The 27,954-nt window shown below is 42.4% G+C and overlaps 1 protein-coding gene across 1 annotated transcript; it reads left to right on the forward strand.

The window, feature by feature from the left end:
- Positions 1-1,803: 1,803 nt before the first annotated feature.
- LOC310770953 (uncharacterized protein) lies at positions 1,804-27,954 on the forward strand (the record flags this gene model as incomplete). Its single annotated transcript, XM_083663648.1, has 10 exons — positions 1,804-1,911; positions 2,019-2,151; positions 2,258-2,444; positions 8,943-9,137; positions 9,239-9,277; positions 9,439-9,484; positions 14,484-14,671; positions 22,936-23,330; positions 24,336-24,406; positions 27,374-27,954. 10 exons carry the CDS (start codon positions 1,804-1,806, stop codon positions 27,923-27,925), a joined length of 1,914 nt encoding a protein of 637 aa, XP_083519774.1. The 3' UTR covers positions 27,926-27,954.

Raw genomic sequence — 27,954 nt, forward strand, 5'->3', positions numbered from 1 at the left:
AAGTACCACTATGTATGTACCCAACCAAATTTCCAAAGTACGACTTCTCACTGCGGATACATACTGTATATGTGTGGCGGCCTGCAGAAACCCCTTCATATGGTGAAAATGTGTAATTTTCATTTTTTGATAATTCAATAAATTAGAAACACTCTCCTATATATTACTTTTGGAATGACTGTGATAGCTCTGAGATGAAAAGTTATGAGTATTTCAATCGGTTCTGTCTCAAAGTAAAACATGAGAAAAATGGGACTGGAATTTCCTTGCCTGAATGGTACAGTCAACACACCATCGCCAATTTTCCTTTGTGCACTTGAATGCATCAATGTGATTGTGAATGGTCGTTGAATGTCAGTTATTTGGCCAGTTCAGTTCTGTGTGTTTTATCAGGCTTTTAGGTAATCGTAGGGTACAATTCTTCGTGTCTGCTTTTCAAATAATTGATGAGATTTTATGTTCAAATTCTTGGTTGTAGTAAGTTACCTCTTTTGGAATGTCACTCGAAACTGCATATCGCTGATCTTTCTTTGAGTGTGCACAGCACCCGTTGCCATGCAGCTGTTGCGGGTAGGCGGCTCAAATAACCATTGCAATATTTAGCCAGAGCTACATTGATGAAACACAACAGATAACGTTATTGGCTGATAGGCTGATGGCAGTCAGCAAGGCTCTTGAGTACCACCAGGTGGAGCCTCGCAGACCGCCAGTGGTCACTGGACCATAGTTTGGGAATCACTGTGTAATGCTATCTGTTGAACTCACATTTGATTAACACATTCACTGCCAGCCGATTTTTCAATACTGTAGGTAGCTTCTGCCAAGTTTTTTTTTTGAGGATTCTGGCTCATCTTTCAAGAGCCGAGGATTCTTTTCTGTTAGGATTTTGTGAACACAAAATATCTCAAAAGAACTAATAGAATGTGTGCTTTCTCTGTCTAAAAGAGTTAGTTTGTAGAGTTAGTAGTTATGTAGGCATTAGCAGTTGAATACAGCATGGTTTCAGCGTCTGAAAATGAAAGGTGAGAAAAATGCCTTTTTGTGAAATTCGATAGAACAGTCACTTTAACCATTTATTTTTGGCATCAGTAAGACGTCAGACATCTAAACAATAGTTTTGAACAGTAATTTCCTCCATAACAGCAGGAAACCCCCCTCCCTTCAAACTCCTCCCTCCGTGTGTGTTCTCCTCCTCCCTCCGTGGCTGCAGCGGGCGTGTCACAAGCGAGTTTCTGTTGTCTGTGCTGCCTGGCTGCCCCTCGTCGGGCGAGTCTGGATGGGCTCGCTCGTTTCTTGGGGTTTCGGTTGAGAGCTTTGATGAAGCTTTTGCGATTCTGGGCTTTATGCTGCGTGTTTCAAAGTGTGTTCCACCCAGTCTATTTTTGGAACCCCCCACCGTTGTGCGCCACCGTTGTGCTCCAGCGCGAAAGCGTTTTCGCCTACAGTATGAGAATGGCTTCCTCACGCTTTTCCCTGCAGTTTTGGCTCGACTTTCAATAGTCTGGAGAGCACTGTCGCCACTTAGTGGGTCGGTGGAATGGGTTGTACACGTTCGGTGGCTCCCATATTTATATAGGAGATGTAAAAGGGTTAGATCAACGTCCCACCGTCCAATTTTTTTTTTTTTTTTTTTTGACGAGTTAACTCTCCAACGGCAGTCAACCGTTGGATTTTTTTTGACGAGTCAACTCGCCAACGGCAGTGAACGTGTTAACAGATATTTGAGTGGAGTTGTATTTATTGTAAAGCTGAAATAAACTTGAATTATAGGTCATTGGACGAAGAAGCCGTCAAATCAAGCAGATGCGCAAGGGGCTGAAAGACACTGGGTTGTGGCCGCTCATTTCCACTAGAGGGGACGTGCTTCCCATCCTGTTCCCGAGGGAGTCGGAGCAGCAGTTAATGCCGGAGGTATCCCCCCCCCCCATATTATGACACATATCCTATTGTTTCTACAAATTATAGAGCAGCATTTGATGTAGTTTTTACAAAATAGTTTCTTCATACACACATTGCAGATAGTCCTGGAGAGTATCGTACACAGGCCTCTGGGACTTGCCTCTGTGGATGGCGACGACGATGATGATGATGTCCCTCCAGCAGCGGCGGTGGAACGTGTGACAGGGTTCTTGAAAACCTTCATTGAAGAAGGTAGCTTTGCACAAAATAATTATGCAGTTTTTTCAATCTGGAAGTGTTTCTGCAAGTAAATAGCTTCAAGAATGTCCCCCTAATGTATCTATCTATTTTCTTACAGCAACACCAGAGGTTCTGCGTGATTTGATGAAGTTCTGGGTGGGCTGGGAGGTGCCTTGCTCCAACCTACAGTTGGTGGTGGTCAACACCACCTATCCAACTTCTGCCACATGCTTTGAGCGCTTGCGCCTTCCAAGCCACTACCTCTCTTATTCTGCTCTGAAGAAAGACATGGAGATGTGTCTCAGGTCTGTGGAATTCGGATTCGGGCTTGTTTAAGGACTTAAATGGTGATGAGATACCCTTTAAGCTTTTACCTGGTAGATCCATGATGTTTGATGGGGGTACTTCAAAATCTTGACTGACTAAATTTTTTGTTTGTTTGTTTTGTGTTAAAATAAGTGTTTAATGGCTCTATATTCTGACAGCAATCACTGACATAGTGTTTGTAGCCATGCATGCAGGGTGGACCTATCTCCGCAACCGTAACTCGTAGAGATTGGGTAAAAATTGGCACCGACCTCAAACTATCCAGAGCAAAGTAGACATTTTCTGGTAAACGAAAGGTAAGATTGCGATGCCTATAAAGGACTGTATTTTTTCACCCCAAATCCTAACACTGCCATCCGTGAGTCTCTGAGTTACGGTTGCGGAGATAGTTCTGCTCTGCATGCAGGACTACAGGAGAAAGATAGAGGACAGGGGGATTGGGAGGTTTCAAGTCACTGACAAAACACTATTGATCTATGATTGCTGTCAGAATATAGAGCCATTTAACACAAAAACATCGTTGAATGTACCTTAAAGTTTTAAATGTAGCTCGACTTTTACATTGAGTGTACACACCTGACAACTACTTTCCCACTTTGTTCAATCAGTAAATTATAGGTAGATAATGTTTCAGCATTGCAACATTAGCATTTGAGTGGAAGTCTAGGTCTGTGTTTGTATGGCTGGGTGACTGTGGTATGTATATGTATAATGTATGTTTTAGATAAGCAGACTTTTATTTATTTTATTTCAGCCTTTTATCCTCCACCCCTTTTTCCACATCAACTACTGGACAAAATGTGCTACCGTATGTTCTACAGAGAATTTGTTGACCCGAACCTCAGTTTGTTTTATTCAGGTTGATATTGAGTTATCTGTTAATATTGAAATATATATATTTTTTCAGTTTTGGGGTTTTGTGTTAAGACCATTAGCTTAACCTACACATTGTTCTGCAAATTAAATTGTAAGATGTTTCAAGAGATAAAATGTCAACATGGTTGACTTGCGGGGCAGACAGCATAATGTCACAATGTTAATGAAGCGATGTTTGAGTTGTTGGTGTTCCTGTTGTTGGTCTTTAAGACTATAAAGAAGGTATGCTGTTTGCGTCAGAGAACCTGGATGCATCAATAAAACTAACGGAACCTTGCCTTGCATAGCTGATTTGAGAATTAATTTGAGTCAGTAAAGTTTGCAATTAATGTATTATTATTATTGCTAATATGTATATTAAACTACATACATTATGAACATGTAATGTACTCTGCTAGCTCACAAATTTCCATTTGAGTCGAATGGTTACTGTTTCAGACAGCGTTGCTATGCAGCTACTCAACCAGCAGAGCCCGCTGTCCCACAGCGTCTTTGGGGGTAGCCTTAAAGTTTAGTCGTCGAAGAAGTGTTTTATTTTCCCTCGTCGAAGAAGTATGCTACACCTTCACTATCACTGGCACTGCTAACTGCCTCGTCGTCAGAACCTTATATACCTTATATAGTTCAATGGTCAGAACAGAAAGCTGACCAGCTAAAGCTTGCTGGTTAACCAGGTTAGCTAACGCCCTAGGCAGATTTCAGTCACGTTTATTTTATGTAAACGTCTCAGCTCTGTGCGCAGGCCGACGCTGGGATCCCTCCACTTTCTGCCGCTTGTCCGTGGACTTTTTCCCTGGGAGGAGAGGAGCAAGAAGGTCTGCTGGTACAGTAGCACAGACTGCAAGCCTGAATGCCCGAGCTACGCTAGCAATTCAACATGGCCAATGAAGGATGGGTAAGTAAGTTTCTATCAGCGTTAGAACGTTTTAGGGGTTGCGGGCAGCCATGATTCTCGACTTTAGAAACCTGTTCCAACAGCCACGTCATGCAACAACAAAAAAAAGTCACACTACTAAATTGGCACGTCTCTGTCAAAAAGAAGAATGACTGTTCTGTGTTCTCTCTACATACATTGTAGCTAGCAGACAGTAGATAGTCATGCAATCTGGACAAAATCATAACTAACAAATAAACAGATTTGGGTCTCATGGGGTGGGGCTCTGTGGCTCTAATGCGGACTGAATTAGGGTTCTTGGTATGAAAAAGATTGAGAATCTCTCCCCCCCTTAACATTTATTTTGACTGGGGAGGGGGATCTCACTGAGAGCTATATTCTCCTTTTCAGTAGCGCCCTGTTCATTCATACCTGGAAGCTGACCACAGTCTGATCTGCTGGACACTGAGCAGCTCCACTGGAGCGTTGGGGTTAAGGGCCTTGCTCAAGGGCACCTCAGTGGTGGAAATGAGAGAGGGGCAAGCCAAGCACTCTCTAGATTAGTCTAGCAAGAGGGACTAATGTGTAGAGATAAGATATCTGAACAGTTGCATTCAAAAGTAGGCTAGGCCTTATACTGCCAACACTGTCTAAATAAAGTAGCGCAGGGATGACATATTTTTATAGGATTACCCAGAACAGAAGTCCCTTCATTTCTATTAAAAAAAAATCTTTATTTGCACACAAAATATAAAATGCATAAAAACCACAATCAAAGTAAAATGCAGGTAGATATGAGAAACCATGAAAGGGCTTATGGGACTGTGGGTCTCTCAGTTTTGTGAAAATCAAGTTAAAAATGCATTTACACTACACGTCATAAAAGTGGTCCTCATTTGTGAAGATTATCTTGCTGAACACAAACTTTGTTATTTCATAAACAGTTAACCATGGACCTTATTTCATGCATTTAACCACAATTGCCATAGACAAATCCCATTGCCTTTTACACGTAAGAGCTGGAAGGCTAACGTCCAGATCTTCCGGACTCATTGCTGCGGTACTCTATGGGGTTTGTCAGAAGATGTCCAAAAAAGCCAGTATGTGACAATGATATGGAGACCAGTTGACATTACATGTGCAGTTGGTTAGAATCTGATGCAGGCTAATGTAACTTACTTTCACTCCCCACAGCAGTCTTTGTTGCGGAAGAGGCAACTGTGACCCAGTAGCCTACTGTATCATGAAATCAGAGCTAATCTATATTTATTTTATATTCATGTCGCCTACTATATACCTCCCCTGTGGATCTTACAAATGTTTTAGATTTTTGAGGAGCCAATATCCTCCACAATGTAGCACTAGCAAGAAGAAAAAAAATCTTGCACTGCCACTGTGGGTGTGCTATAGTAATGTGTGTGCACCCGCAGTGCCGACAGCCCAACACATTCTCACTCCCAACTCATCAAGCGTCCAACGTTGGGTTTAGGGTTAAGTGTGGGAGAGGTTAGGTTTAGGGTCTGGGGGAGGTTAGGTTTAGACGGGGTGAAAGAGGTTACCTTTAGGCGTGGTGGGTGGGAGAGGTTAGGTTTAGGGTCTGGGGGAGGTTAGGTTTAGACGGGGTGGAAGAGGTTACGTTTAGGCATGGGGGGTGGGAGAGGTTAGGTTTAGGGTCTGGGGGAGGTTAGGTTTAGACGGGGTGGAAGAGGTTAGGTTTAGGCGTGAGGGCTGGGAGAGGTTAGCTCCAGCCGGTCCACCGACGCGTTGCACGCCGCCTCGCTCAGCTGGTTCTGCTTGTGGGCTTTTGGCACACTTTGCACATGTCATATCAATGGTGTCAATGTGTGTTTTCTTTCTTTCCCACAGCAACTGTTAAGGCACCACATCTTGGAGCGGTTGCAGGCACGCCTGACACGTGTCTTACAACAAAGACCACTGGACATGGACTACTTGGATTCAAGATTCAAGGATTCAAGGATTCAAGGATTCAAGGATTCAAGATTTATTAAGTGTCCCAAAAGGGCAAATTGGATTGCAGGAAGCGTAGTACGAAGTACATACATAAAAACAAATAAGACAAAAAGAACATTGTAAAAGCAGTCTAGAGCAGCAGTTTAAAGTGCAACACAATAGTTAAAGTGCAAATGACACAATAGTTAAAGTGCAAATGACAACAGTAGCAACGATCTAAAGTGCACAGTAGAGATATAAAGTGCATAGTAGCAAAGTGCAGTTCACTCACAGCAGCACATTTATATCACAAGAAAGAGCTACAATGTATCATTGTATTAAAGCACAAGAGAAAAAAAAAAGAGAAAAAACCTCAGTCCAGACCAAAGGGCAGACAAAGTATATAATACAGATATACTGTATTGTACCCCTAAGAATAAATAAAGATAAAAGAATAAAAGAATAAAGGATAAAATAAATAAATAACAGCAACGGCAGATGGGGAGACATTACATTTGTACCCCAGCAGCGTTCAACGCTCTGATAGAGACAGGCACAAAGGAATTTCTGTACCTGTTCTTTTTAACTATGGGGGCACGAAGGCGGAGCCCGGAAGGAAGCAGCTCATATTCGAACCTCAGAGGGTGGGCATCATCTGATCGGATGGACTCAGCTTTCTTCAGCACCTGTTTATTACAGATCTGGTCCAGGCTTCTGAACTGGGTTCCGGCTATTTTTGAAGCCACCTTCACTATTCTCCCCAGGGAGTTCTTGTCTTTAGTACAAAGATTACCATACCAGCAGATTATGGAAAATGATATGACAGACTCCACAAAAGCACTATAGAACATTTTCATCAAAGTTTTATCAACCTGAAATTTGGCCAGCTTCCTAAGGCAGTAAAGGCGCTGCTGACCTTTCTTACACAGCATGTCGGTATTCAGATCAAACTTCAGCTTGCTGTCAATTACCGTACCCAGATATTTGTAGTCTGTCACTATATCGACAGGCTGACCGTTGACAAAACTGCTCTGGGGAACAGGGGGGGAACGTCGAAAATCAATACAAACCTCTTTCGTTTTGGAAACGTTGAGTTCCAAGGAAGCGTTTTCGCACCAAGAAACGAAGTCGTCAATGACTTGGCCGTGTCCTACATCATCATCGCCAAGCAGACTGACGATGACAGAATCGTCAGCGTACTTGACGATGAATCTGTTGGCGAAACGGCTGCGACAGTCGTTGGTGTATAGAATATATAAGAAAGCAGATAAAACACAGCCTTGGGGCGAGCCAGTAGAGGACAATAAGATACTGGACAGTATCCCATTGACCCTCACCTGCTGAGATCTATTCGTTAAAAAGTCTAGAATCCAACCAACGAGGCACTTATCCAGACCGAAAAAGCTGGTTAATTTCTCGACCAGAATGTGTGGCTGGATGGTGTTAAATGCTGATGAAAAATCAGCAAAGAGCAGCCTAACGTGATTCTTACTGCCCTCTAGATGCTTGAATATGAGGTTCAGTAAGGTGGCTGTAGCATCCTGCACGCCTCTATTAGCACGATAGGCAAACTGAAGTGGATCGAGCAAAGAGTCAGTTTTTGTTACTAGCTCATCCTTCACTAGCCTCTCAAACTGTTTCATGACCAGGGAGGTTAGGGCCACTGGCCGGAAGTCATTAAGTGATTTTGGATTGTTGCACTTGGCAACAGGAACAAGAATGGATTTTTTCCAAAGGGACGGCACCCTCTGCTGGCGGAGTGACAGATCAAAAATATGGCTGAAAATGGGACCTAATTGCTCAGCACATACCTTTAAAATACGCCCGCTTAAGTTGTCTGGGCCAGGGCTTTTTTTAGGTTTGCACCCTTTGAGACGTCTTATCACCTTTTGCTCGTCGAAGAAGGGGTTCAAAGGGGGGGCCAGACGGAGACTGTCTCTCAACACAGAGTGTTTCTCACTAAAATCGCGAGTCTCAAATCGACCATAGAAGTCATTAAAACTCTGAGCCATATCAGCATCAGACTGAAAACCATTTAACTGTATATTCTTCTTACTACCTACCTTGAGCCCAGTAATACATTTCATACTGTCCCAGGCGGAACCTAGATTATTTGTACGGAGTTGAGACTCTATTTTCTCCTTGTATTTCCTTTTACTTTTCCATATCTCCTGTCTAATCTCCTTCTGCAGGCTGCGCATCTCAGACAGTTTTCCTTCTCTGAAGGCCTTTCTCTTACGGCTCAGGAGCGTTTTAAGGGCCTTAGACACCCAGGGCTTACTATTAGGAAAGATCTTAATCTTTTTATCTGGAATCACAATGCTTTCACAATAATGGGACCAGCTACTAACAACATCAGTCAGTTCATCAATGTCTACAGAGGATTCTTGAAACATCTCCCAGTCAGTGGAGTCAAGGCAACCTTGCAGAGTTAAACAGGCATCATCGTTCCAGTCTTTAACAGTGATAGTCTGCACCTTACCACGTTTTAATGCTGTACGATAGACAGGAATTAGATGAATGCAATGGATTTCATATGCACCCAGGAAATGGTGTTTATTAGCGCCCTATCGAGGCAGATTGAAATGCCGCAGGAGATAATGGATCAGTTGACAGAGCTCAGTCACTTGATAGGGATGCATCATCAGGATCAACAGCCACCGACAGTAGTACAGGTGGTAAGGGGATCTTATGGTGGCTGTCCAAAACTCATTATATCAGAAGAGTTCCTCACTCATTTTATAGAAATAGGATTGACCATTCCATGCATTGCCAGGCTAGCTGGGGTGTCCCGCAGCACGGTGTGCAGAAGGATGCGAGAAAATGCTCTATCTGTCAGAGAACTGTACAGTGCTATGACCGACGACGAGCTGGATGCAATGGTGTCGGAGGTCAAACTATGCCCCATTCCGGTTGCCGCATTGTCAAAGGGACTTTACAATCACAGGGACATCGAGTGCAATGGAACCGCGTGAGGGCATCTATGCACCGTGTGGACACCATGGGGATGTTGTCTCAGTTGACACAGTTGGGGTGTGTGGTCAGATGGACATACTCTGTGCCCTGTCCCAGGTATCTGGTCCACATAGACACCAACCACAAGCTTATCCGGCAAGTCTTATTTTTATTTTACTATTCGTTCTTGGAATAAATGTATTCTCTGTGAATATGTTATTAAAGGTTATTGTAATGAAAGCGCAAGTGTATACCAGACTTAAAATGCAGTGGACATATTCCCATTGATTAGAAATAATGAACTCTTTTATCTGCAGGTACAACGTTGTCATCTTTGGAGGTGTCGATGGCTTTTCCAGAAAGGTATAAATAAATAATAATAATATACCACTATTTGCACTAGCCTTTCTGGGCATCCTTGCTTGATGATAAATGTATTAGTGACTAAGATCACAAATGGTGACCAGATCGCATATCTAGTGTGACATAAAACAATTTAACTTCCACTATAATGTTGGGAAAACACAAATCCTGTCTGGAGAATAAATATATTGTTTTTGTATAATTTAAATCTTTAATTAAAATAGGCTAAGTGGGTGGCGGTGTGGCTTAGTCACTATTGTGATGTCATCAGTGATGTCACTTGAGCAATTGTGATGTCATCAGTGATGGAAAGTGCTATTGTTGATACGGTATAAAGCGGTGGGTCACTAACTTTTCACGTCAACCCGGACCCCTACACTGACCACCGACCCCTATTTGATAAGATTTTGTCACAGGGTCCCAAATCTGATGAGATCTTTTGCGTTTAGATGTTTTATTACAGTGTATGAAACCCATACCCACAACAGCCATACATTCATTTACAGTCATTGTTACTTTTTGATGGAAAAGAAAGTATTGGGGGTCCACAAACCCCACTTTGAGAACTGGTCTAAGAACAATGTACAAGTGTTGGCTTTAATGTATTTTCTTTGATGTAGATAATGTACCTGGGAGCTGCATCAAACAACCTAGCAGCCACCACATTGGCCTTTTTCTCAGAGTCTGTGGAGCGCTTTGGATTCCCACTCAGGTGATATTTCATTCCACCCAGAGGTTGCGTTAGACTATCTCGTTGTCTGTAATTTTGCAGGATTGACAGACAGGGTCATACAAATTTTGTTAGAATCTATTATAACCGTATTAAAATGACAAACGGCCTTGAATTTTTCTGCATTGGTAAAAATATTCAGTAATGGACAGAAAATAGTCTGTTTTTGTGTGTTCATACTATTATTTTAGACTGTTCTACTATTCCAAAAAAAAAAAAATTACGTCAAAAGTACTGCTTATAAAAACTGTTTTGTAACATGGGAAAGCAGCCTGGGGTGAATGCCTTTTAATCTTTCACATTGCCTCTCAGCTGCTTGCCCCACAGCGGGCCTTTCAGTGCATGAACTCACTGTGGCTGCAGCCTGGAGGCAACCTCAGCACTAACCAGTAGATTGATGTGACATTGTCTCCAATACATAAACTGTGGCAACGCCATGATATGGTTACAATACTGACAAACAGTTAATCAATATAATCAATGTAACATTACAGAAACTAACCTTACCTTTTACTCCGGAAACATATACAACAGTAATATTTGGCCTGTGCCAAAACAGCGACAGTTAAACCAGACTACGGAAAATAACGGAAATACCATGATTTACTTTCAGAATAAAAGGCATTCAAATTCTCACCTTTGGAGATAATTATTTCAATGAATGAAACCGAAACCTTGTATCAAAATACTTGTGATGTTAAGATTATATATGGAGAGATACTGTGGTTGTAAAGCATGTCTCACAACAATAATATATCTAATAATAATAATAATATTAAGGTTGTTTCAATACAGGTTTTATTTTGGAAGCCCAACTTTTACATTCTGGCTGATTTGACGCCTGACGCTCATGCACTAAATGTCTCATGCTAGGAGAGATGCTTTTTTTCTTTTTTCTGTTGGCATATTCCATCATTTGGGTTCCATTGGACATGATACAAAGACAATTTAAAGTAATTAATTAACCCTTAAGAAAGTCAGATTTTAGCCTTTGGGAAGCACTGATGTCATTATCAAGGTGCAAAACATACCGTTTAAAGTGGGTGTGCTCTTTATATCGGCAGCCGTTCACAGCTGATGCGATAATCAGCCGGGTATGTTTGAGGGTCAATGTATCGCCTGATGGCTTAGTAACTTTTAGACAAAATAAAAAGCCAGTAGTTTTGTTAGGTTTTAAAAGATGTGTTTTCATATTTGCTTAATTATAATGTGATCTCTGTCAACTTGTTAACTGAACTCTGCTATTACCTGTATTTTGCAGGCTGTGCTTGATGAAACATGCATATGTGTTTTCGGTGTCATAGCAACAAACCTTCCTGCAGAGAGATCCCGGAAAGGGGAAGTGAGACATTTTTAACTATGCGAACGGAAATCACTGTCATGATACAACTGTGTCTTTAATTATGCATGACCTATAGCAAGTATACAAACGGATGTTTTGAAGGTTTCAGTTCTATATGAAACTACCCATAAGCGTCAGACTAACAGGAGACCCATTGTTTGAAACAGAGGATATGCACCTTGTCTGGTTTCATGTCCAAGAAAGACGTCATGTGTGTACGTGCATTATAGAATAACAGGAACCTGAGAGGGCCAGCCCTCATGCTAATTTGTATGTCACTGCTTCAACTGAATCACTGCTTATCTCAATAAAAGGAGTGCTCTGTCTGACGAGCGATAGTCTGATCTTGGTAGATGAACTGAGCAGCGTCGTCTCGTCAGACTCCTTGTACAAGTTAAACCTTGAGATCTCGAGTCCGTTTATCTTTGTGTCATTGGTCTATGGTCTGAGCGAACTGACGGGGTCCTGATTTACAACCAGGTGTTAGAATAAGCCCCAACAAGTTTGTAGATATTAGTGGCTTTTTGGGCCACTCTAAAAGGGGCTATACTAGTTAGCCAGTTTAGCCAGCTCAAGCTTTTTCACATCGAGGACCATTAAACTGACACAAATTATGCCATGGACCCCCATTTGATTGTCCCAGGGTCCCACATCTGATAAGATTTTTTGCTTTTAGCTGTTTATTACAGTGTGAAACCCATGAGCAAAATATGGGAGGCCAGTGTGATATTTACTCTATCAATGTAATTATAGTGAAAAAAATAAATTATTTCCTTTTTGCTGGGGGTGCCCTGGAACCCCCTCAATAACCTGAGCCTGACCCTCTCAAAGTGGGGTCCTCGGACCACAAGGTTAACCTATGTGGCACATTGTGGCTGAAACAATGATCTTTGAACACTAGACTAGGTTGGATTATAATCAATGATTTAATGTTTGCAGAGTAAGAGCAGACCACGGTGTTGAGAATGTGGCAGTGGCACGCCTGATGATGTTCATTCGAGGGCCAGAGAATGGAAGCTTCATTGCAGGCAAAAGTGTCCACAACCAGCGGTAAGCTTATTGCAATAACTTATTTTATTAATTAGTTAATGCAGCCCATAAAGACATTTTCACATATTATTCATACCCAGCGAGCATTTTTCGGTTGAAAAGACGTTTAAAAAACGTTTAGGGTCAACGTTGAAAAAACGTGCAAGGAAGGTTTGAAAGTGAAAGTTTTTTCACCCACTATTTGCAGACGTTTATTGAACGTTCAGATTTAGACCATATTTCACCAGGATCTTAAATTAAAAGTTCAGGAGCGCACACAGGATTCGAACCCCGCTCTCCGACATTCAAGCCACTGCGCTCTACGTGCTGCCGGGCACATATATACTCTATCTCGCACACAACATAGACTACACAATTGTCAATGATCGGGAGGACAAGTTATTTTATGTGATGCGTACGAGACTATCATATTATGTAACAGACTAAAATTATGTTGTGTGTGTGTGTGTGTGTGTGTGTGTGTGTGTGTGTGTGTGCATCTATAGTCTGTAGGCTGTACAGCTTCAGAGGTTAACTTCATTTAACACCAGAGACTCAGGGGGTACACAGAGCCTCGTATACAGTATGTTACAATAACATAGCGTGCCCAGAGCACCTCGTTCCGCACTTGGTGCAGACCGGTGCAGACTTGCTTTGGTCTAGTCAGTCACAGCTAATAGCTAGCGACTAAGTACTTGCGTATGCGCGTTGCTGCAGGAACTGAATTCATTATTTTATAGTATTGCGCTAAACTATTAACCATAGTTGTGTCCTGGAAGCTTTTTGCTGGCACCACATAGCCTATATAGTCCCATATGTATGATATTTCATGTGACATAAAATGCGTTGAAATGTAGTTTTCGTGTAGACCAGATTTCAACTCTCAGTTACACAATAAAATGGACAAATGCCAATTCACACACTATCAATATTGTCTCTATTCCAAACTACAATAAATGTTTTAACAATATGATGAACCAAATTGTGTTTTTTTACACGTTGACGTTGTAACCGCATTTTAGCCGGTTGAAAAGAGGGTGAAATTAGGTCTTAGACGTTCAAACCCAATATCACCCAGATTTAAACTAAAAATCAACGTTGAAAAAACGTTTTGTGCTCACTGGGTAATTACAGTTCATAATATTCTTACTTAATTGAATGTCACAACTCAGGATTGAGAGGCTGTGGCGAGATGTGTGGATGGCAGTGACCAAAGTGTTTTACAACACACTTCACATGTTGGAAGATGAAGGGCACCTGGACATCAGCAGCACCACACACATTTTCGCCTGTCATTATGTGTTCCTGCCCCGTCTGCAAAACCATCTGGACATCTTTGGGATGGGACAACCACCCAATACGAACAGAGCAGAACCTCACACCAAACCAGCTGTGGGATGTTGGTCGACTGAAAAATCCCATTACAGAGCCAGACAATGCAGAGGTACTTTTCCCTGATGACAATGACATAAATTAACCTTTTCTGGTGTTTTGAAAGAAGAAAAGAAACCAGTTGTATATTTCTGTCATGAATAATGAGCAAGAACCCATAACATACAATTTGTATACGAGTATTCAATGTCATCAATCTTCAACCACTTATCCGGGGTCGGGTCATGGAGGTAGCTGCTCCAGCAGATGATGATCATAATAATGAACTTGTTTATAGCTGTACTACAGTGGTGGTGTGGGGGGGGGGGCTCTTTCAGTAAGGAAGTAAACACTTGGAACAAGTAGAACAATGATCCCACAGGCCAAAGCAGATTACCATGATTATTTACTAAGTGTATGTATGTATGTTAATGTAAAGAAATGAGAAACAATGTAGTGGTTGATGAGTTGAGTATTAACTGTAGTATTGTAATGGGAGGGCTTTATTTCTTTATACTGTATTTCAGGAGTATCTTATTCCGGTTATTGACTGGGAGGAGGACATCATCCATCCAGAAAATGTGCACTCCAGGGTGACTGTTCCCATTCTGCAAAGCCCTCTGAATGCTGAGCAGATGGAGCAGCTGAGATCAACTATTGACCCTATGGGACCTTCAGACTCCCTGGGCATGGACATTTACCTGAACACAGTGCTGTTTGTTGAGTCACTGCTCGAAAGGGTTGATGGCTAATCAAGCCTCTTTTTAATTGTTTGTGAGCTTCTGTTCTCATTATAAAAAAAAAGTATCAGTGTTGTAACAATAATTAACCTTGGTCTGTGTCCCAAAACTATGCCATGTTGGGTCCTTTAATTTGGGGAATTGGGCCTCGAGAAGTCCTTGAATTTCATGTTGGAAGGTGGTGTGGGAGCCCTGCTCAATAAAATTTAAATTGTATAAAAAATGTGTACCCAGTGTAATTAAATGAGCTGTCTGATCTAATGCAGCTAGATGCAAACTTTCTCCAACAGGACAAGAGCACATGCTGTCATCTCAGGTGGTTTGTAGTTTCAAAGGTGGTCTGAAGAAAGTGATGTCAATACTTTAATATCTTTATCTTTATTGTTTATTGAAGCAGGGACAGTACACTAAATATATTGCACCAGAGATAGCTAAAAGCTAATTTGCATCTGTAGTCCCTGGGCACACAGAGTCCTATCAAATACAGCAATTCAAGGAAAATCCTAATGTGTGAACAATCAAGATACATGCCAAAAAATGATACTATTAGCAAGATACAACATATACAATGCGCATAACAGTAAAAATAGAACACATAGAGGTAGATAGCAATCCACTAAAATCACACATTGGCAAATGGTAAAAAATAAATAACAGCACAGAAAGAAACCGTATATGAGGCCACACCAATGACTATAGGTGGCCGCAGGACTGACCCTCTCTCAGCCACTTCTTAATGGTGGATTTAAAACCTCTGAGGGTACTACAGCCCTTAATTACTGCTGGCAGGGTATTCCACAGCATGTATATATGAATCCTTTTATATATCAAAACAAACATTAAAAGCTGTTGTGTTCATTTCATGATGGCAAATCTAGGTACATTTCAGACTTGAAAGTGTCTTGTCTGAGGTCAAATGCAAATGAACTAGAGTCACATGATCAAATGGTTCAACGTAGGGTCCTTGAGAGTGTCACCAGCAGTTTGGTGAATTGTTAAACTTCAGAATTATTTCATTTCCAAGAAGTTAGGAGAAGAATGACTACTGTTATCTCTACCTACATTGTAGCTGGCAGTAGATAGTAATGGAATCTGGACATAATCATATCAGAAAAATATCAGATTTGGGTCCGAGAGGAAGTCTCACTGTGGAGTGGGGGGGGGGGGGGGGGGGGGGTTTGAGAATCACTTTTACCTTTATACATGGGGAGTCTCAGTGAGATCAACTATTCTTTTTCAGGAGTGCCCTGTTCACACACATTCACACTTGGAAGCTGTTGTACAGTACAACCACAATATGATCTGATGGTTACTGAGCAGCTCCACTGGAGCAGGTGGGGTTAAGGGCCTTGCTCAAGGGCACCTCAGTGGTGGTAATGGAGGGGGAAAGCACTACTTTTTCACTTTCCCCACCCAGATTTATCTTGACCGACGACTGTCACAAGCTTGCATCTCTAACCTTTAACTTTAGACCACCACTGAGCATCTGGCCATAATTAACGTTACCACTTTCCCTGCAATATAATATTCTCTGCAATATAATAATTGAATTCTAGTGAAAACAAATGATTACCCTTTTTGCGGGGGCCCCCTCGAGGACCCCTGGGGGTCACCCGCACAGCCGCACCCCACCACGTGCATAAAGTAGTACGTTATATGTTGCCTAGCTAGTTGTGTTTGGATTATCTTTTGCTGCATGTAAATGGCATGACTGCTACAGCCTGCTGACGCTAGAGGGCGCTGCTAAAGGAGTAGAGTGGAAGATCGGAAACGAAGAAGAGTGGAACCAAGCCGAAAATATAGATGGACATTCCCTGTTGAATGCATACGTGTTAGTGGTCATTCCATGCACTAACATAACACCCAGTCTCTGCAGTCTGCAGGCACCATCATGTTTCTCTCCACTTCATCTCCTGCATGAGGGAGTGGCCGGCCGGCCAGACAGACAGGCACAAGCCTGGTGCTTTTATTTTGGAGGGGTTATCGAGGAGGCGGGACATCCCATTGCAAGCGATCCCCCTCATTGGCTGATTACATTTGTGGATTTTATCTGCGCAACAAGAGTGTCAAAACGATTTGTAGGCAAATGCAATGCATTCCACACACAGGCTGTGATGTGCAAACAGATTTGAGACTTGAACACTGTGCATTGCACATGATTTGTATGTGTGTCTGGAAACAGTGGTTTGAAAATACAAGTTAGACTGTGTTTGTTTGCAAATTGTGAAGAGTGCATTTGTAGAAAATTACACCATAAAACAGCGGTACAATAGTGTCAAAACTCTGAAAACAAATGCGAAACAATCTACAAACAGAAATTCTGGTTTTGAAATACAAGTCACTGAATTCTATTTGTGGATCATGATGTGTGTGTTTGTGAATTTTAAATATATTTGTGAGTTGTGTTTCACATTTGTGGATCATGGTGTGTGTGTTTGTGAATTTTAAATATATTTGTGAGTTGTGTTTCACATTTGTGGATCATGGTGTGTGTGTTTGTGGATTTTAAATATATTTGTGAGTTGGGTTTCACATTTGTGGATCGTATCTGTCCATTTACAGCTGATCTGACACCATTTTACCCCCATACTAAACTCACTAAACGTCCACGAGTGACTGAGTGTCCTGCCTTTTCCATCTGACCCCAGCGGGGGGCCACGGGATGATTTGTGTGACTGCATAGCCTAAGCTAAAACCATTGGAAGGTCATATTTTACATACAAAGCACACCAATTAAATGTGTTCTGATAAAGTGATAGCGTGCTTCAATACAGATAGTCATGGAATTCTGGACCAAATCATAATCTCACAATAAACTCTTTTCAGATTTGGGTTTTACAGAAGAAATCACATCAAATGGAGGTCCGTGGCCCTAATGTGGACTAGGGTCATTGAAAAAGGTTGTGAGGAAAACACTAAAAAAAACACTAATGGATGGCTTGTCTTTAATACCATATGTCTATTTTTTATTTTCTAATGTTCCAAATATCTATTTTTTTTGTTTTACTGAATAGCAATTATATAATTTGCTTTTTAAGCCATTCTCTCATGTCTCTCTGTTTCTAGGACTGAAATTAGGATGATCAGGTTGTGCTGCTTATATTGTATGCCACTATTAATATGAATCTGAAATGAGTTTTTATTTTGAAATGCCACATCAGAATGACATGAAACTTTCTGACAGCCACAGTGAGCTGGTCCTGTCATTCTGAAGTGAAATTATTCTGTGGAAGCGGAGGGTTTCCTTTTAATATGAATCTGAAATGAGGAAAAATCTCTCTCTCGCTGGCCAATTCTCCCCTCCTTTCTTTGATCTCTCGAATGCAGCAAAATTGAGAGTTGCCCTGTGGCTGTGGTTGACCCCTCCAACATGGCGCCGACGTTGACGTATGATCCACCAAGTCATGCGGCATCTACTGTATGTGTATATGGGTGGTTGGCATAGGGCCCTGAAAAAAGTAGTTTTTCTTTACTTCAAATATTGCACATATAAATTATAGAGATGTGTAATACGGATTCTTAGATTTCCAATTGTACGAAAAGGTGGGCTGGTCCTCCCTAATGGCTCGTAGAGAAAAACACTGTCTTTTATTTATTTACAAAGCTTTAATTGGGAAACTCCCGGCATATTTGTCCTCACTTCTCATTCATAACAGTGGAGGTTATCAAACTCGCTCACAGTCCTGTATTAGACTATCTATCCCACGTGTGAGGACTGAACAAGGAAAGAGTGCTTTTGCTTTCTATGCCCCCAGCAGTTGGAATAGACTTCAGGACACTTTGAAAATAGAAGCATTGATCCCTCTTGTTTCCTTTAAAACTCTTTTAGAAGGTCTCCCACATAATGGGTGCTCTTGTTTTACTTGAAAGTGGGTTTTTCACCTATTCTTAATGTTGTTTTGATTGTCTGTCTGTAACTTGAAACCTTGTGTATGTGTTCCTCTGTACCAGGGCTCTCTTGAAAATGAGAGCTTGCTCTCAAGAGATATCCCTGTATAAATAAAGGTGAAAAAAAAAAAAAAAAAAAAAAATATATATATATATATATATATATATGTGGTATTGGCAGTGTTGGGAACGTTAGTTTAAAAAAGTAATTAGTTATAGTTACTCACTACTTGTTCCAAAAAGTAACTGAGTTAGTAACTGAATTACTCTATAATAAAAGTAACTAGTTACCAGGGAAAGTAACTATTTGCGTTATCTCCACCTTGAAAATGCCAAATTTTCATGGATTGCTGCAAACCTGAGGGTACCCTCACGGGCCCCTCGGGCCGACCAAAACGGGCCGAGGCCGGGCTTGTTTTATTTTTATTTTTAATTAATAGGTCCGGGGTCGGGCCGTTTCAATAATTCAATTAAATAATGTTGTATTAGCGTACTCGCTTGATTTTACACAGCGGAGCACAGTCAGACAAAGAGGAGGAGTGCACAGACACTCCCATAGCCACACACAGACCCTGTCCGTCCATGTACAGCGAGCGGACAGCTCCCGAACACACAGAGAGAGAGAGAGAGAGTCAGAGAGACAGACAGAGAGAGGCTGCGCAGGACGGCCGCGCGGCGACGCAGCACGCGGAACAGAGAGGGAGAGAGATGTGTCATTATATCGTAATATTGGCTTCGGGCCTCGCAACGGGCTGGATCGGGCACGGGTCTGCATGTCACGGGCCGGGGAGGGCTCGGGCCGAAATTTCAGCCCCGCGCAGCTCTCTACTCCGGACTCGCCATTTCTGCTGCTTCCTCGAATCTGTTTGGTGTGTCTGTGTGTGTGTGTGTGTGTGTGTGTGTGTGTGTGTGTGTGTGTGTGTGTGTGTGTGTGTGTGTGTGTGTGTGTCGCCCGTGTCCTGACTCCTGGCTCGTGTGTAACACTGGCTCCGATTGGCTACCATGAAACACATGACTCTGCCTTAGCCAATCATAATCGTTTATCTCGTTATAACCCACCCGGTATCCTCACTTGACAACACTAGTGTAGGCTACGGGTAGTTTACTCAATCATTTCATAGTAACGCACCGCATTTAGCGTTCAGTAACGATAACGGCGTTGTAACGACGGAAACAGTAATTAGTTAGATTACCCCGTTACTGAAAAAATAACGGCGTTACCTAACGCCGTTCTTTTAAACGGCGTTATTCCAAACATTGGGTATTGGAATATGAATCTTTTCACTAATTTGTTTTATCAGTCCCTAAAATTGTCATATGGTGTGACATGAAAGTTTTTCTTAAGTACCTCACTTCATCACGACTCTTTATCATTACTATCTTGAGATCCAGCATTTCCTTATGCAAATTCATAAACTAAATTAATTAATTTCTTATCATCACACAAAGTACGACATGTCCTAAATGTTTAAATATAGGCTATTTTAGAGTAATAACTAGGCATCTCTACACACGCTCGATTCCTAGGCTCGCTAGCTCAGCCGCTGCCCATCCTGCAGCTCACTGAGCTGGCCCTGCAGCTCGTATACGCAGCTCGGCTGCTGCGTGGCCTCGCCCCCAGCTCGCCTGCTGCGTGGCCTTGCTTGCCCTATTGACGTGTGCGCAATGTCTCCCTCTCTCTCCTTCAGTCTCTTCCCCTCTCTCTCCCTCAGTCTCTCCCTCTCCTCTCTCTCCATCTCCCTCAGTCTCTCTGCCTCTCCACTCCCTCAGTCTCCCTCTCCCTCAGTCTCTCTCCTCTCTCTCCCTCTCCCTTGTGAGCCTCAGACTGATGACATCACTGATGACATCACTGAGTCATCAGTGACATCATGACTGAACTATAGCCTCAGCCTTAGGGCAATCAGCCTTAGGGCAATTAGTCTGCCCTAATTAAAAAAACAGGCTCTGTCAGGTCCCCCGCACGGGTGCTCTTTACGCCACCTGAAAGTTTCAGCGCGATCGCACATAAAAACGGCATAGCTGTGGCCGGACAAAATTCTTGAAACAGACAGAGAAACAAACAGACAGAGTCCACATTGCCAAATTTATATATAAGATTCTGACAAACTGAGTTATAAATCTAACAAAATGCTTGTGACTTTTGCACTATTTTCCATTGTGTTCCATTGGGATTTTTATGATTTATCACTAAAAAACTTTTTTATTGTCACCTTTATTGCCAATTTTGACTGTCACGCCATATTATATAGTGTCACACCATATGTTGAACCACACCTAACCACAATGTATCAATACAATAACATGCGTTATATGCATTTAACATTTAAATAGGACAGTGGAGTAGGTAAGCATGCACTAAGTGTGACAAATGTAGTAGGGCAGTATGGACTTCCCTGAGTGGAGTAAGTATGAATCTTTTTTCATGTGATTATAGACATGGAAAAAGTGTTAAAAAGGTCAAAACATACATGAAATGTAGCTATTAGTTATAAAATGCAAGACATGACTAATAAATCGTATGAAGTGACAAAAAAAACTCTCACACCACATGATAGTCTCACACCATGAAGTTTCATCCACCTTGCATAATGCCTTGTGGTTAAACGCTAGCATGCTAACAACACACCCATTGCAAATTAGTACTGTAGAATAGCTTTCCAATTGCAAGTAATAATGACCAAAAAGTAATTGATCTTCAGGATTTTTATGTAAAAAAGCATCACACCAAAAGACACTGTGAAACATAACTGAAGTGGCAGTGCCAAAAAGATTGTATTTTTTGAAGAAACATGAGAAAAGACAAGAGACATGTAGGCTACTCCATCCATGTAGGCTACTCCTGAGATATTTTCTGTAGGCTACTGCCTAGTTGAAAAAGGACCTCTCATCCCAAAGGGTATCCAAACAATTGACCATTTAAATATCAGTCACACCATTATGATTTTCATTTCTGGGACAATCAGAAATCTGATCAGAAATGACTCAAAATAGGCTACTATGCCTGGACTTTGAAAAGAGCAGACTCACAAATAGACTGTTATCATTCTGTAGCTACTTTGTTGAGGAGAATTCCATTTATTTTTCTTAGTTTTACTCAAGTTTAAACTTTGTGGAAAAGTGCTGGGGACACAATTCAATCAAACCTTTATTGACAGACACTTGGTCCATAGATGTCACATACACAATTAGAAAAAGCACATAAGAGCATAATTGTCACACCATATGAGATTTTTCATGTTTGGTTGAAAATGGTGAAAAAGTGAGTGATGAATTGCACGAATGTGCAGACAAGCCAAGGAGGGTGATGTGGAAAATAATGACGTTTTTGCAGTCTGCTGTGGCTCGAGAATTTAAGAGGTACGATGCCGACATCTAGTGGTGGTTTTGTGGAATTGTAGGCAGCTAAAGGCAAGGGAGCTAAAGCCACCACCTCACTGCTGTCTGGGGCTTCTATGAGAACTGAAGCACTTCATGAATCCAGACAGCAACTTTTTGCCGACACGCACGCACGCACGCACGCACGCACGCACGCACGCACGCACGCACGCACGCACGCACGCACACACGCACGCACACACACACACACACACACACACACACACACACACACACACACACACACACACACACACACACACACACACACACACACACACACACACACACACACACACACACACACACACACTCCTACTGTGCGTAGGCAGCAGTTTTGTTGTGTTCTCACCAGGTTCTCACTGCGCCCCTCCCCCATCACCTCCCGACCCCCGACCCCGCTCGCATTTCTTACCGCAAGGCATTCTGGGTATTGGGTGACGTGTTGAAGCGGCCATCATGAAAACGTTCTTGTAACAACACAGAGTAACGTTGGCACTAGCAGTAGCATACTAGCCTATTTCCCGTTTATAATACTTTAAGAAGTTTAATTTACAAACAGAAGACTCGTATGTGCGGACGATATTATCACGAATATATGAAGTGGAACCAGGGCTCCGTTGATCAGAGGAAGAAGACTCACTGGCCTCAGATGAATGGTTTAGCTGTGAAGCTAACGTTAGCTGTGAAGCTATTGGAGCTTTGAAGGAAGTTTGTCAGTAAAGTTCAGGAGGAAAAGTTCCTGTCACTGTGTGAAAATTAAAATGTCTAAAGTCCAGAAGCTGAGAGCTGTGGTGAAGCAGCACCTAACTGTGGGTGATGAAGATAAACTGCTGGACGCTGTGCGGTTACACAGAGAAGCCTTGCCTCCAGACCTCCAGCAGCTGTTAGTTCCCGCTGAGCAGCAGGAGTGGAGCCCCAGTCTCGACCAGGAGGACCCAGAGCCCCCACACATTAAAGAGGAACCCCGGACCAGTCAGGAGGGAGAGCAGCTTCAGGAGGGACCAGAGCCCCCAGACATTAAAGAGGAACAGGAGGAACTCTGGATCAGGAGGGAAGGAGAGCAGCTTCAGGAGGGACCAGAGCCCCCAGACATTAAAGAGGAACAGGAGGAACTCTGGATCAGGAGGGAGGGAGAGCAGCTTCAACGGCTGGAGGAGGCTGATATCACCATGTTCCCATTATCTGTTGTCCCTGTGAAGAGTGAAGAGGAGGAAGAGAAACCTCAGTCCTCACAGCTTCATCAAAGCCAAACTGAAGAGAACAGAGAGGCAGAGCCTGTAGCCACCTGCTCAACTGAACAGATGAAAACAGAAGCTGATGAAGAGGACTGTGGAGTATCAGTATCACACATGATAGTCTACACAGGAGGTAAACAATTTAATTGCTCAGTCTGTGGTAAAATATTTGCTAATGAAGCATACTTGAAGACACACATGATAGTCCACACAGGTGACAACCAATGTATTTGCTCAGTCTGTGGTAAATGTTTTGGTCATAAAGCAGACTTGAAGAAACACATGATAATCCACACAGGAGATAAACAATATAATTGCTCAGTCTGTGGTAAATGTTTTGGTTATAAAGGAAACTTGAAGACACACATGATAGTCCACACAGGTGACAAACAATGTATTTGCTCAGTCTGGGGTAAAGGTTTTGGTCATAAAGGAGACTTGAAGAAACACATGATAGTCCACACAGGAGATAAACAATTGAATTGCTCAGTCTGTGGTAAAAGTTTTGGTCAAAAAGGATCCTTGACGAGACACATGATAATCCACACAGGAGATAAACAATTTAATTGCAGTCTGGTAAAGGTTTTAGTCAGAAAGGACACTTGAAGAGACACATGATAGTCCACACAGGAGATAAACAATTTAATTGCTCAGTCTGTGGTAAAAGTTTTGGTCGTAAAGGATCCTTGACGAGACACATTCCCTCTAGCTTTCCTCAGCAACAGATTCAGCTCTTTCTGTGCTGCAGCTGCCCCCATCCTTTCCCTATTTTCAAAAGCCAGTTTCGTTTTGTTAATGCATCTTTTTACCTCCTTAGTTATATGTGGCTTATTGTTTGGGTAGTGTAGGATATCTTTCTTGGGAACAGTTATCTCTGTTCACGTTTTAAAAACTGCGACAGTTCACGACATGCATATATTATACATCAAACTCTTGAGCTACTTCTGCTCTCACTCAGAATGTCAAAATATAAGCGATGTGATGTATAGTTTTTGAGATATTAACGTTTGTTTGGAGCACTCGTACTATTAACTGCCGCGGGGTTCAGCATTTCTGGGTGGCAAGTGACGTCACGCTGATTCGTACTATTGCTGATATGTTGATTGATGAACACAATGTAACCCTGCTGTACCTACAGAGCTGCTTGGTGGGAAGAGACATCTGGCAGAGGAGGAGAGGAACGTTGTCCAAATGAATTCTTCAGCAAAGGTGAGGAAAATATCAGTCACTGATGCTGAGAACACACACACACACACACACACACACACACACACACACACACAGGCACACACCATGGACATATTATAAGATGGACTGAGCATTGGTCCCGTTCAGTGAAGCCGCTGCATGTTAGATCGCCGCTCTGGCGGTTGAATCCAGTATTAGGTCACAAGGCCCGCCTCCCCATGTTAGTGGATGGGAAAATCCCAACCGAAATAATCACAGTATACGTCAGATAATTTTTTTCCAATGGTGGTTTGTATCATTTTAGATAGTCATTATCATGCTAATGCCTGTGCAAGTGGTCATTTTTCTGATCAGTTTGTTTTTAAGTAGTTATTTGACATATAAAAAGGGATAAAAATGGATGATTGACAGCTGTGGCAGCCAGTCTCAAGCCGTCATTGGCTGGACAGGCTCTGCACATTATAGATCTATCGTCATAGATAAGACACACGGCTTCATGTTATCTAACGCTCCCTGGAAGTCGGGTGGCTCATGGGTTGGCTGTGCTGGCTACCAGACATCAATGGACCGCAATAAAAAGAACATTGTTTTGAGAAAGGTGCGCGAGGAATTAATGTTGGTTTGGGACTGAAGTAAGTTCAGAAAATATGTGTTTTATGAGTTACTCCAGCTACGTTATAGGTACACAATGGTTTTAACATGCGACTAGCAATGACGTTAGCCGCTTTCGCTAGTCAGCTGTTTTTCATTATTTATCGGCTTAATATAACTTAACAACCGATAACGATAGCTGGAATAACACAATAATAGACACATATTTTCAGAACTGACCAGGTTGTCCAACTGACAGGAAATGTGTTTTATAACGTTAACTCCCGTCCCGGGTATAAGATGAGGCCTAGTAGTACACAACCACCATTAGCTCATCGCTAACGGGTTAGCATCACATACAAACAGACGTTTTATTTTTTGTAGGCTATTAAAGCAACAAACGTTTTTATATGCATATCTCGGGGAAATGCTTTGACTGTGGGGATGTTCGTTCTTCACAAGCTCCTCTCTTAGTAACAATATACCAGGCATAAATAAGATATAGCTCAGCTCAGTGGGATATACAGAGTCGGAGAATAGACCAGGCAGCCTGGCTCATGCACTGGGCTAACGTTAGATTGGGCTGCCCTACACACACTGTACCGGGGGGGTACAACAACGTAGCCTCACGGTTAGATTTGTTAAACCAACAGTTGCGCCAAAATAAATGTAATCGTAAAGTTAATCAAAATGCCGCAGAAACATTAGGCTAATCAACACAGAGCTGTTCATCCGAGAATTTCCCCCAGTGAGAGGCTGAGAGCCAAGCAGCCCTGGCTCCTCTTCCGGGCTGAGAGGCTCCTCTTCCGGGCTGCTCTCAGTAGGGATGGGCGCGAGTACTCGGGTACTCTAGCACTCGTTCATAACGTCAGTATTCGAGTAACGTTTCTGCTGTTCGGGTACTCGCCCCACTCCCCACCCCTTTAAAAATGGTAGAAGATCTACGCACGCATCGTCATGTGGATCTGGCAGCAACCAGCAGCAACTGCACGGCCGGTCTCGCTGTGTTTCCCTCCCATTCAACGAACACGCCTGGGTTTCTTGTGACTAAACTCTATCAGGCGTCAAGTCAGCCAGAATGTACCAAGTACGTCATCCGCTTTGTTGCTTTCAAAATAAAATGCTTATTGTAACCTTATTTATTTTGAGTAATGCGTTACAGCCACAGTTTCACGCCATATAACATCACAACGAGTGTTTTGATACAAGGATGCTGCTTCATTCATTGAAATACCTTTTCTCTTCCAACGTGCATCAATAAGCTATTTACTTTTGTTTAAGTAACATTATTTTGAAAGTTTTAACCGGAAGTTTTCCAGCTCTTCCCGAAAATGGTGGCTGGAGATATTCTCCCGAATGAGAAGCACGCTTCTTCATAGCGCACGCCCGATAAAACTCATTCAAAACGTTGCACTAGTTTACTGACTACACTGTCGTTTCCCATAACGTTAGTCACAAGAAATGTGGAGAAAGAATCACTTTTTGGGAGACAATCGCATCACTATTCAGCAACAATGGACATGTATTGGAAATCAAATGCCTTCGCTTGTTTCACAACTTGTCTGCTCCAAAGCGCTAATCCAACCATCGGAGATACTGTCTAAAGGTAGGCTTTAGATGTTAGCTTAGCGTCACCTAATATCACAGTCAGTCCCTCTCCTGACAAAAATGCTCCAGGTAGCGTTTTTCCATGCAAAAATGCAAACGTTATGTGTGAACAGCCCGATACACAGCAGATTACCCCTGCTCAGTCATTACCATAGTAATCACACAGCCCACGCCCCCCGCGCGAGTGCTCGAGCACTCGTTCATAATAGAAGGAGAGTACTCGACTATTTAAATTGCTTAAAATGCCCATCCCTAGCTCTCAGAGCACGGGCTGAGAGCAGCCCGGAGGTCTGACTTGTCTGGCTGATACAACTCAATCTCCGACAACGGAAATCAGATTTTCGTACAAGCGTCCTTTTGATAAACTGATCTCATAGTGGGAATCTTCCTGGTTACTTTTGGCGAAACAAAAAATAATAAAAAATATTACAACTTAAAGTGCCATATTTACAGAGCTAGACTGTGTATAAATACACAACGCACTGTGCGCATTCTAGAAACAGCAGCTCTACATAAGAAAGTTCAGAGGGGTGGGGAGCCCACAGAGGTTCTAAATCAATGGAGCTACTGCGCAGACTCTGGTTCACTGATCTGGCCGGATTTTGGCTTCAATAAAACATACAGGGAGGAGATAGGGACACTCCCTCCATTCATATATCTCAGTGGCACACACACGCACACACGCGCGCGCGCACACACACACACACACACACACACACACACACACACACACACACACACACTTACTTAGCCTCTGTCCTGATTCTTTCTTTATATCTTTCTCTACAGAAACAGAGAGGCACCAACGGACCCAAACGTCACCGCTGTCAGCAGTGTGACAAAGCATTCACAAAGCTGCACCTCTTAAAGCAACATCAGATACTTCACTCAGGAGAGAGTGGTCAATCTTCCAGTCAGTTAGGTACCCTAACAAGACATCAACGCATTCACGCTGGAGAGAAGCCCTACGACTGTGACCAATGTGGAAGCAGCTTCAGTCAGTTAGGTACCCTAACAAGACATCAACGCATTCACACTGGAGAGAAGCCCTACGACTGTGACCAATGTGGAAGCAGCTTCAGTCAGTTAGGTCACCTAAAAACACATCAACGCATTCACACTGGAGAGAAGCCCTACGACTGTGACCAATGTGGGAGCAGCTTTAGTCTGTTATGTAACCTAAAAACACATCAACGCATTCACACTGGAGAGAAGCCCTACAACTGTGACCAATGTGGGAGCAGCTTCAGTCTGTTAGCTCACCTAAAAGACATCAACGCCTTCACACTGGAGAGAAGTCCTACAACTGTGACCAATGTGGAAGCAGCTTCAATCAGTTAGGTAACCTAAAAACACATAAACACATTCAC

Source organism: Poromitra crassiceps (genome assembly GCF_964638095.1).
Source record: "Poromitra crassiceps genome assembly, contig: HAP1_SCAFFOLD_276, whole genome shotgun sequence".
In the NCBI taxonomy this organism is placed as follows: domain Eukaryota; kingdom Metazoa; phylum Chordata; class Actinopteri; order Beryciformes; family Melamphaidae; genus Poromitra; species Poromitra crassiceps.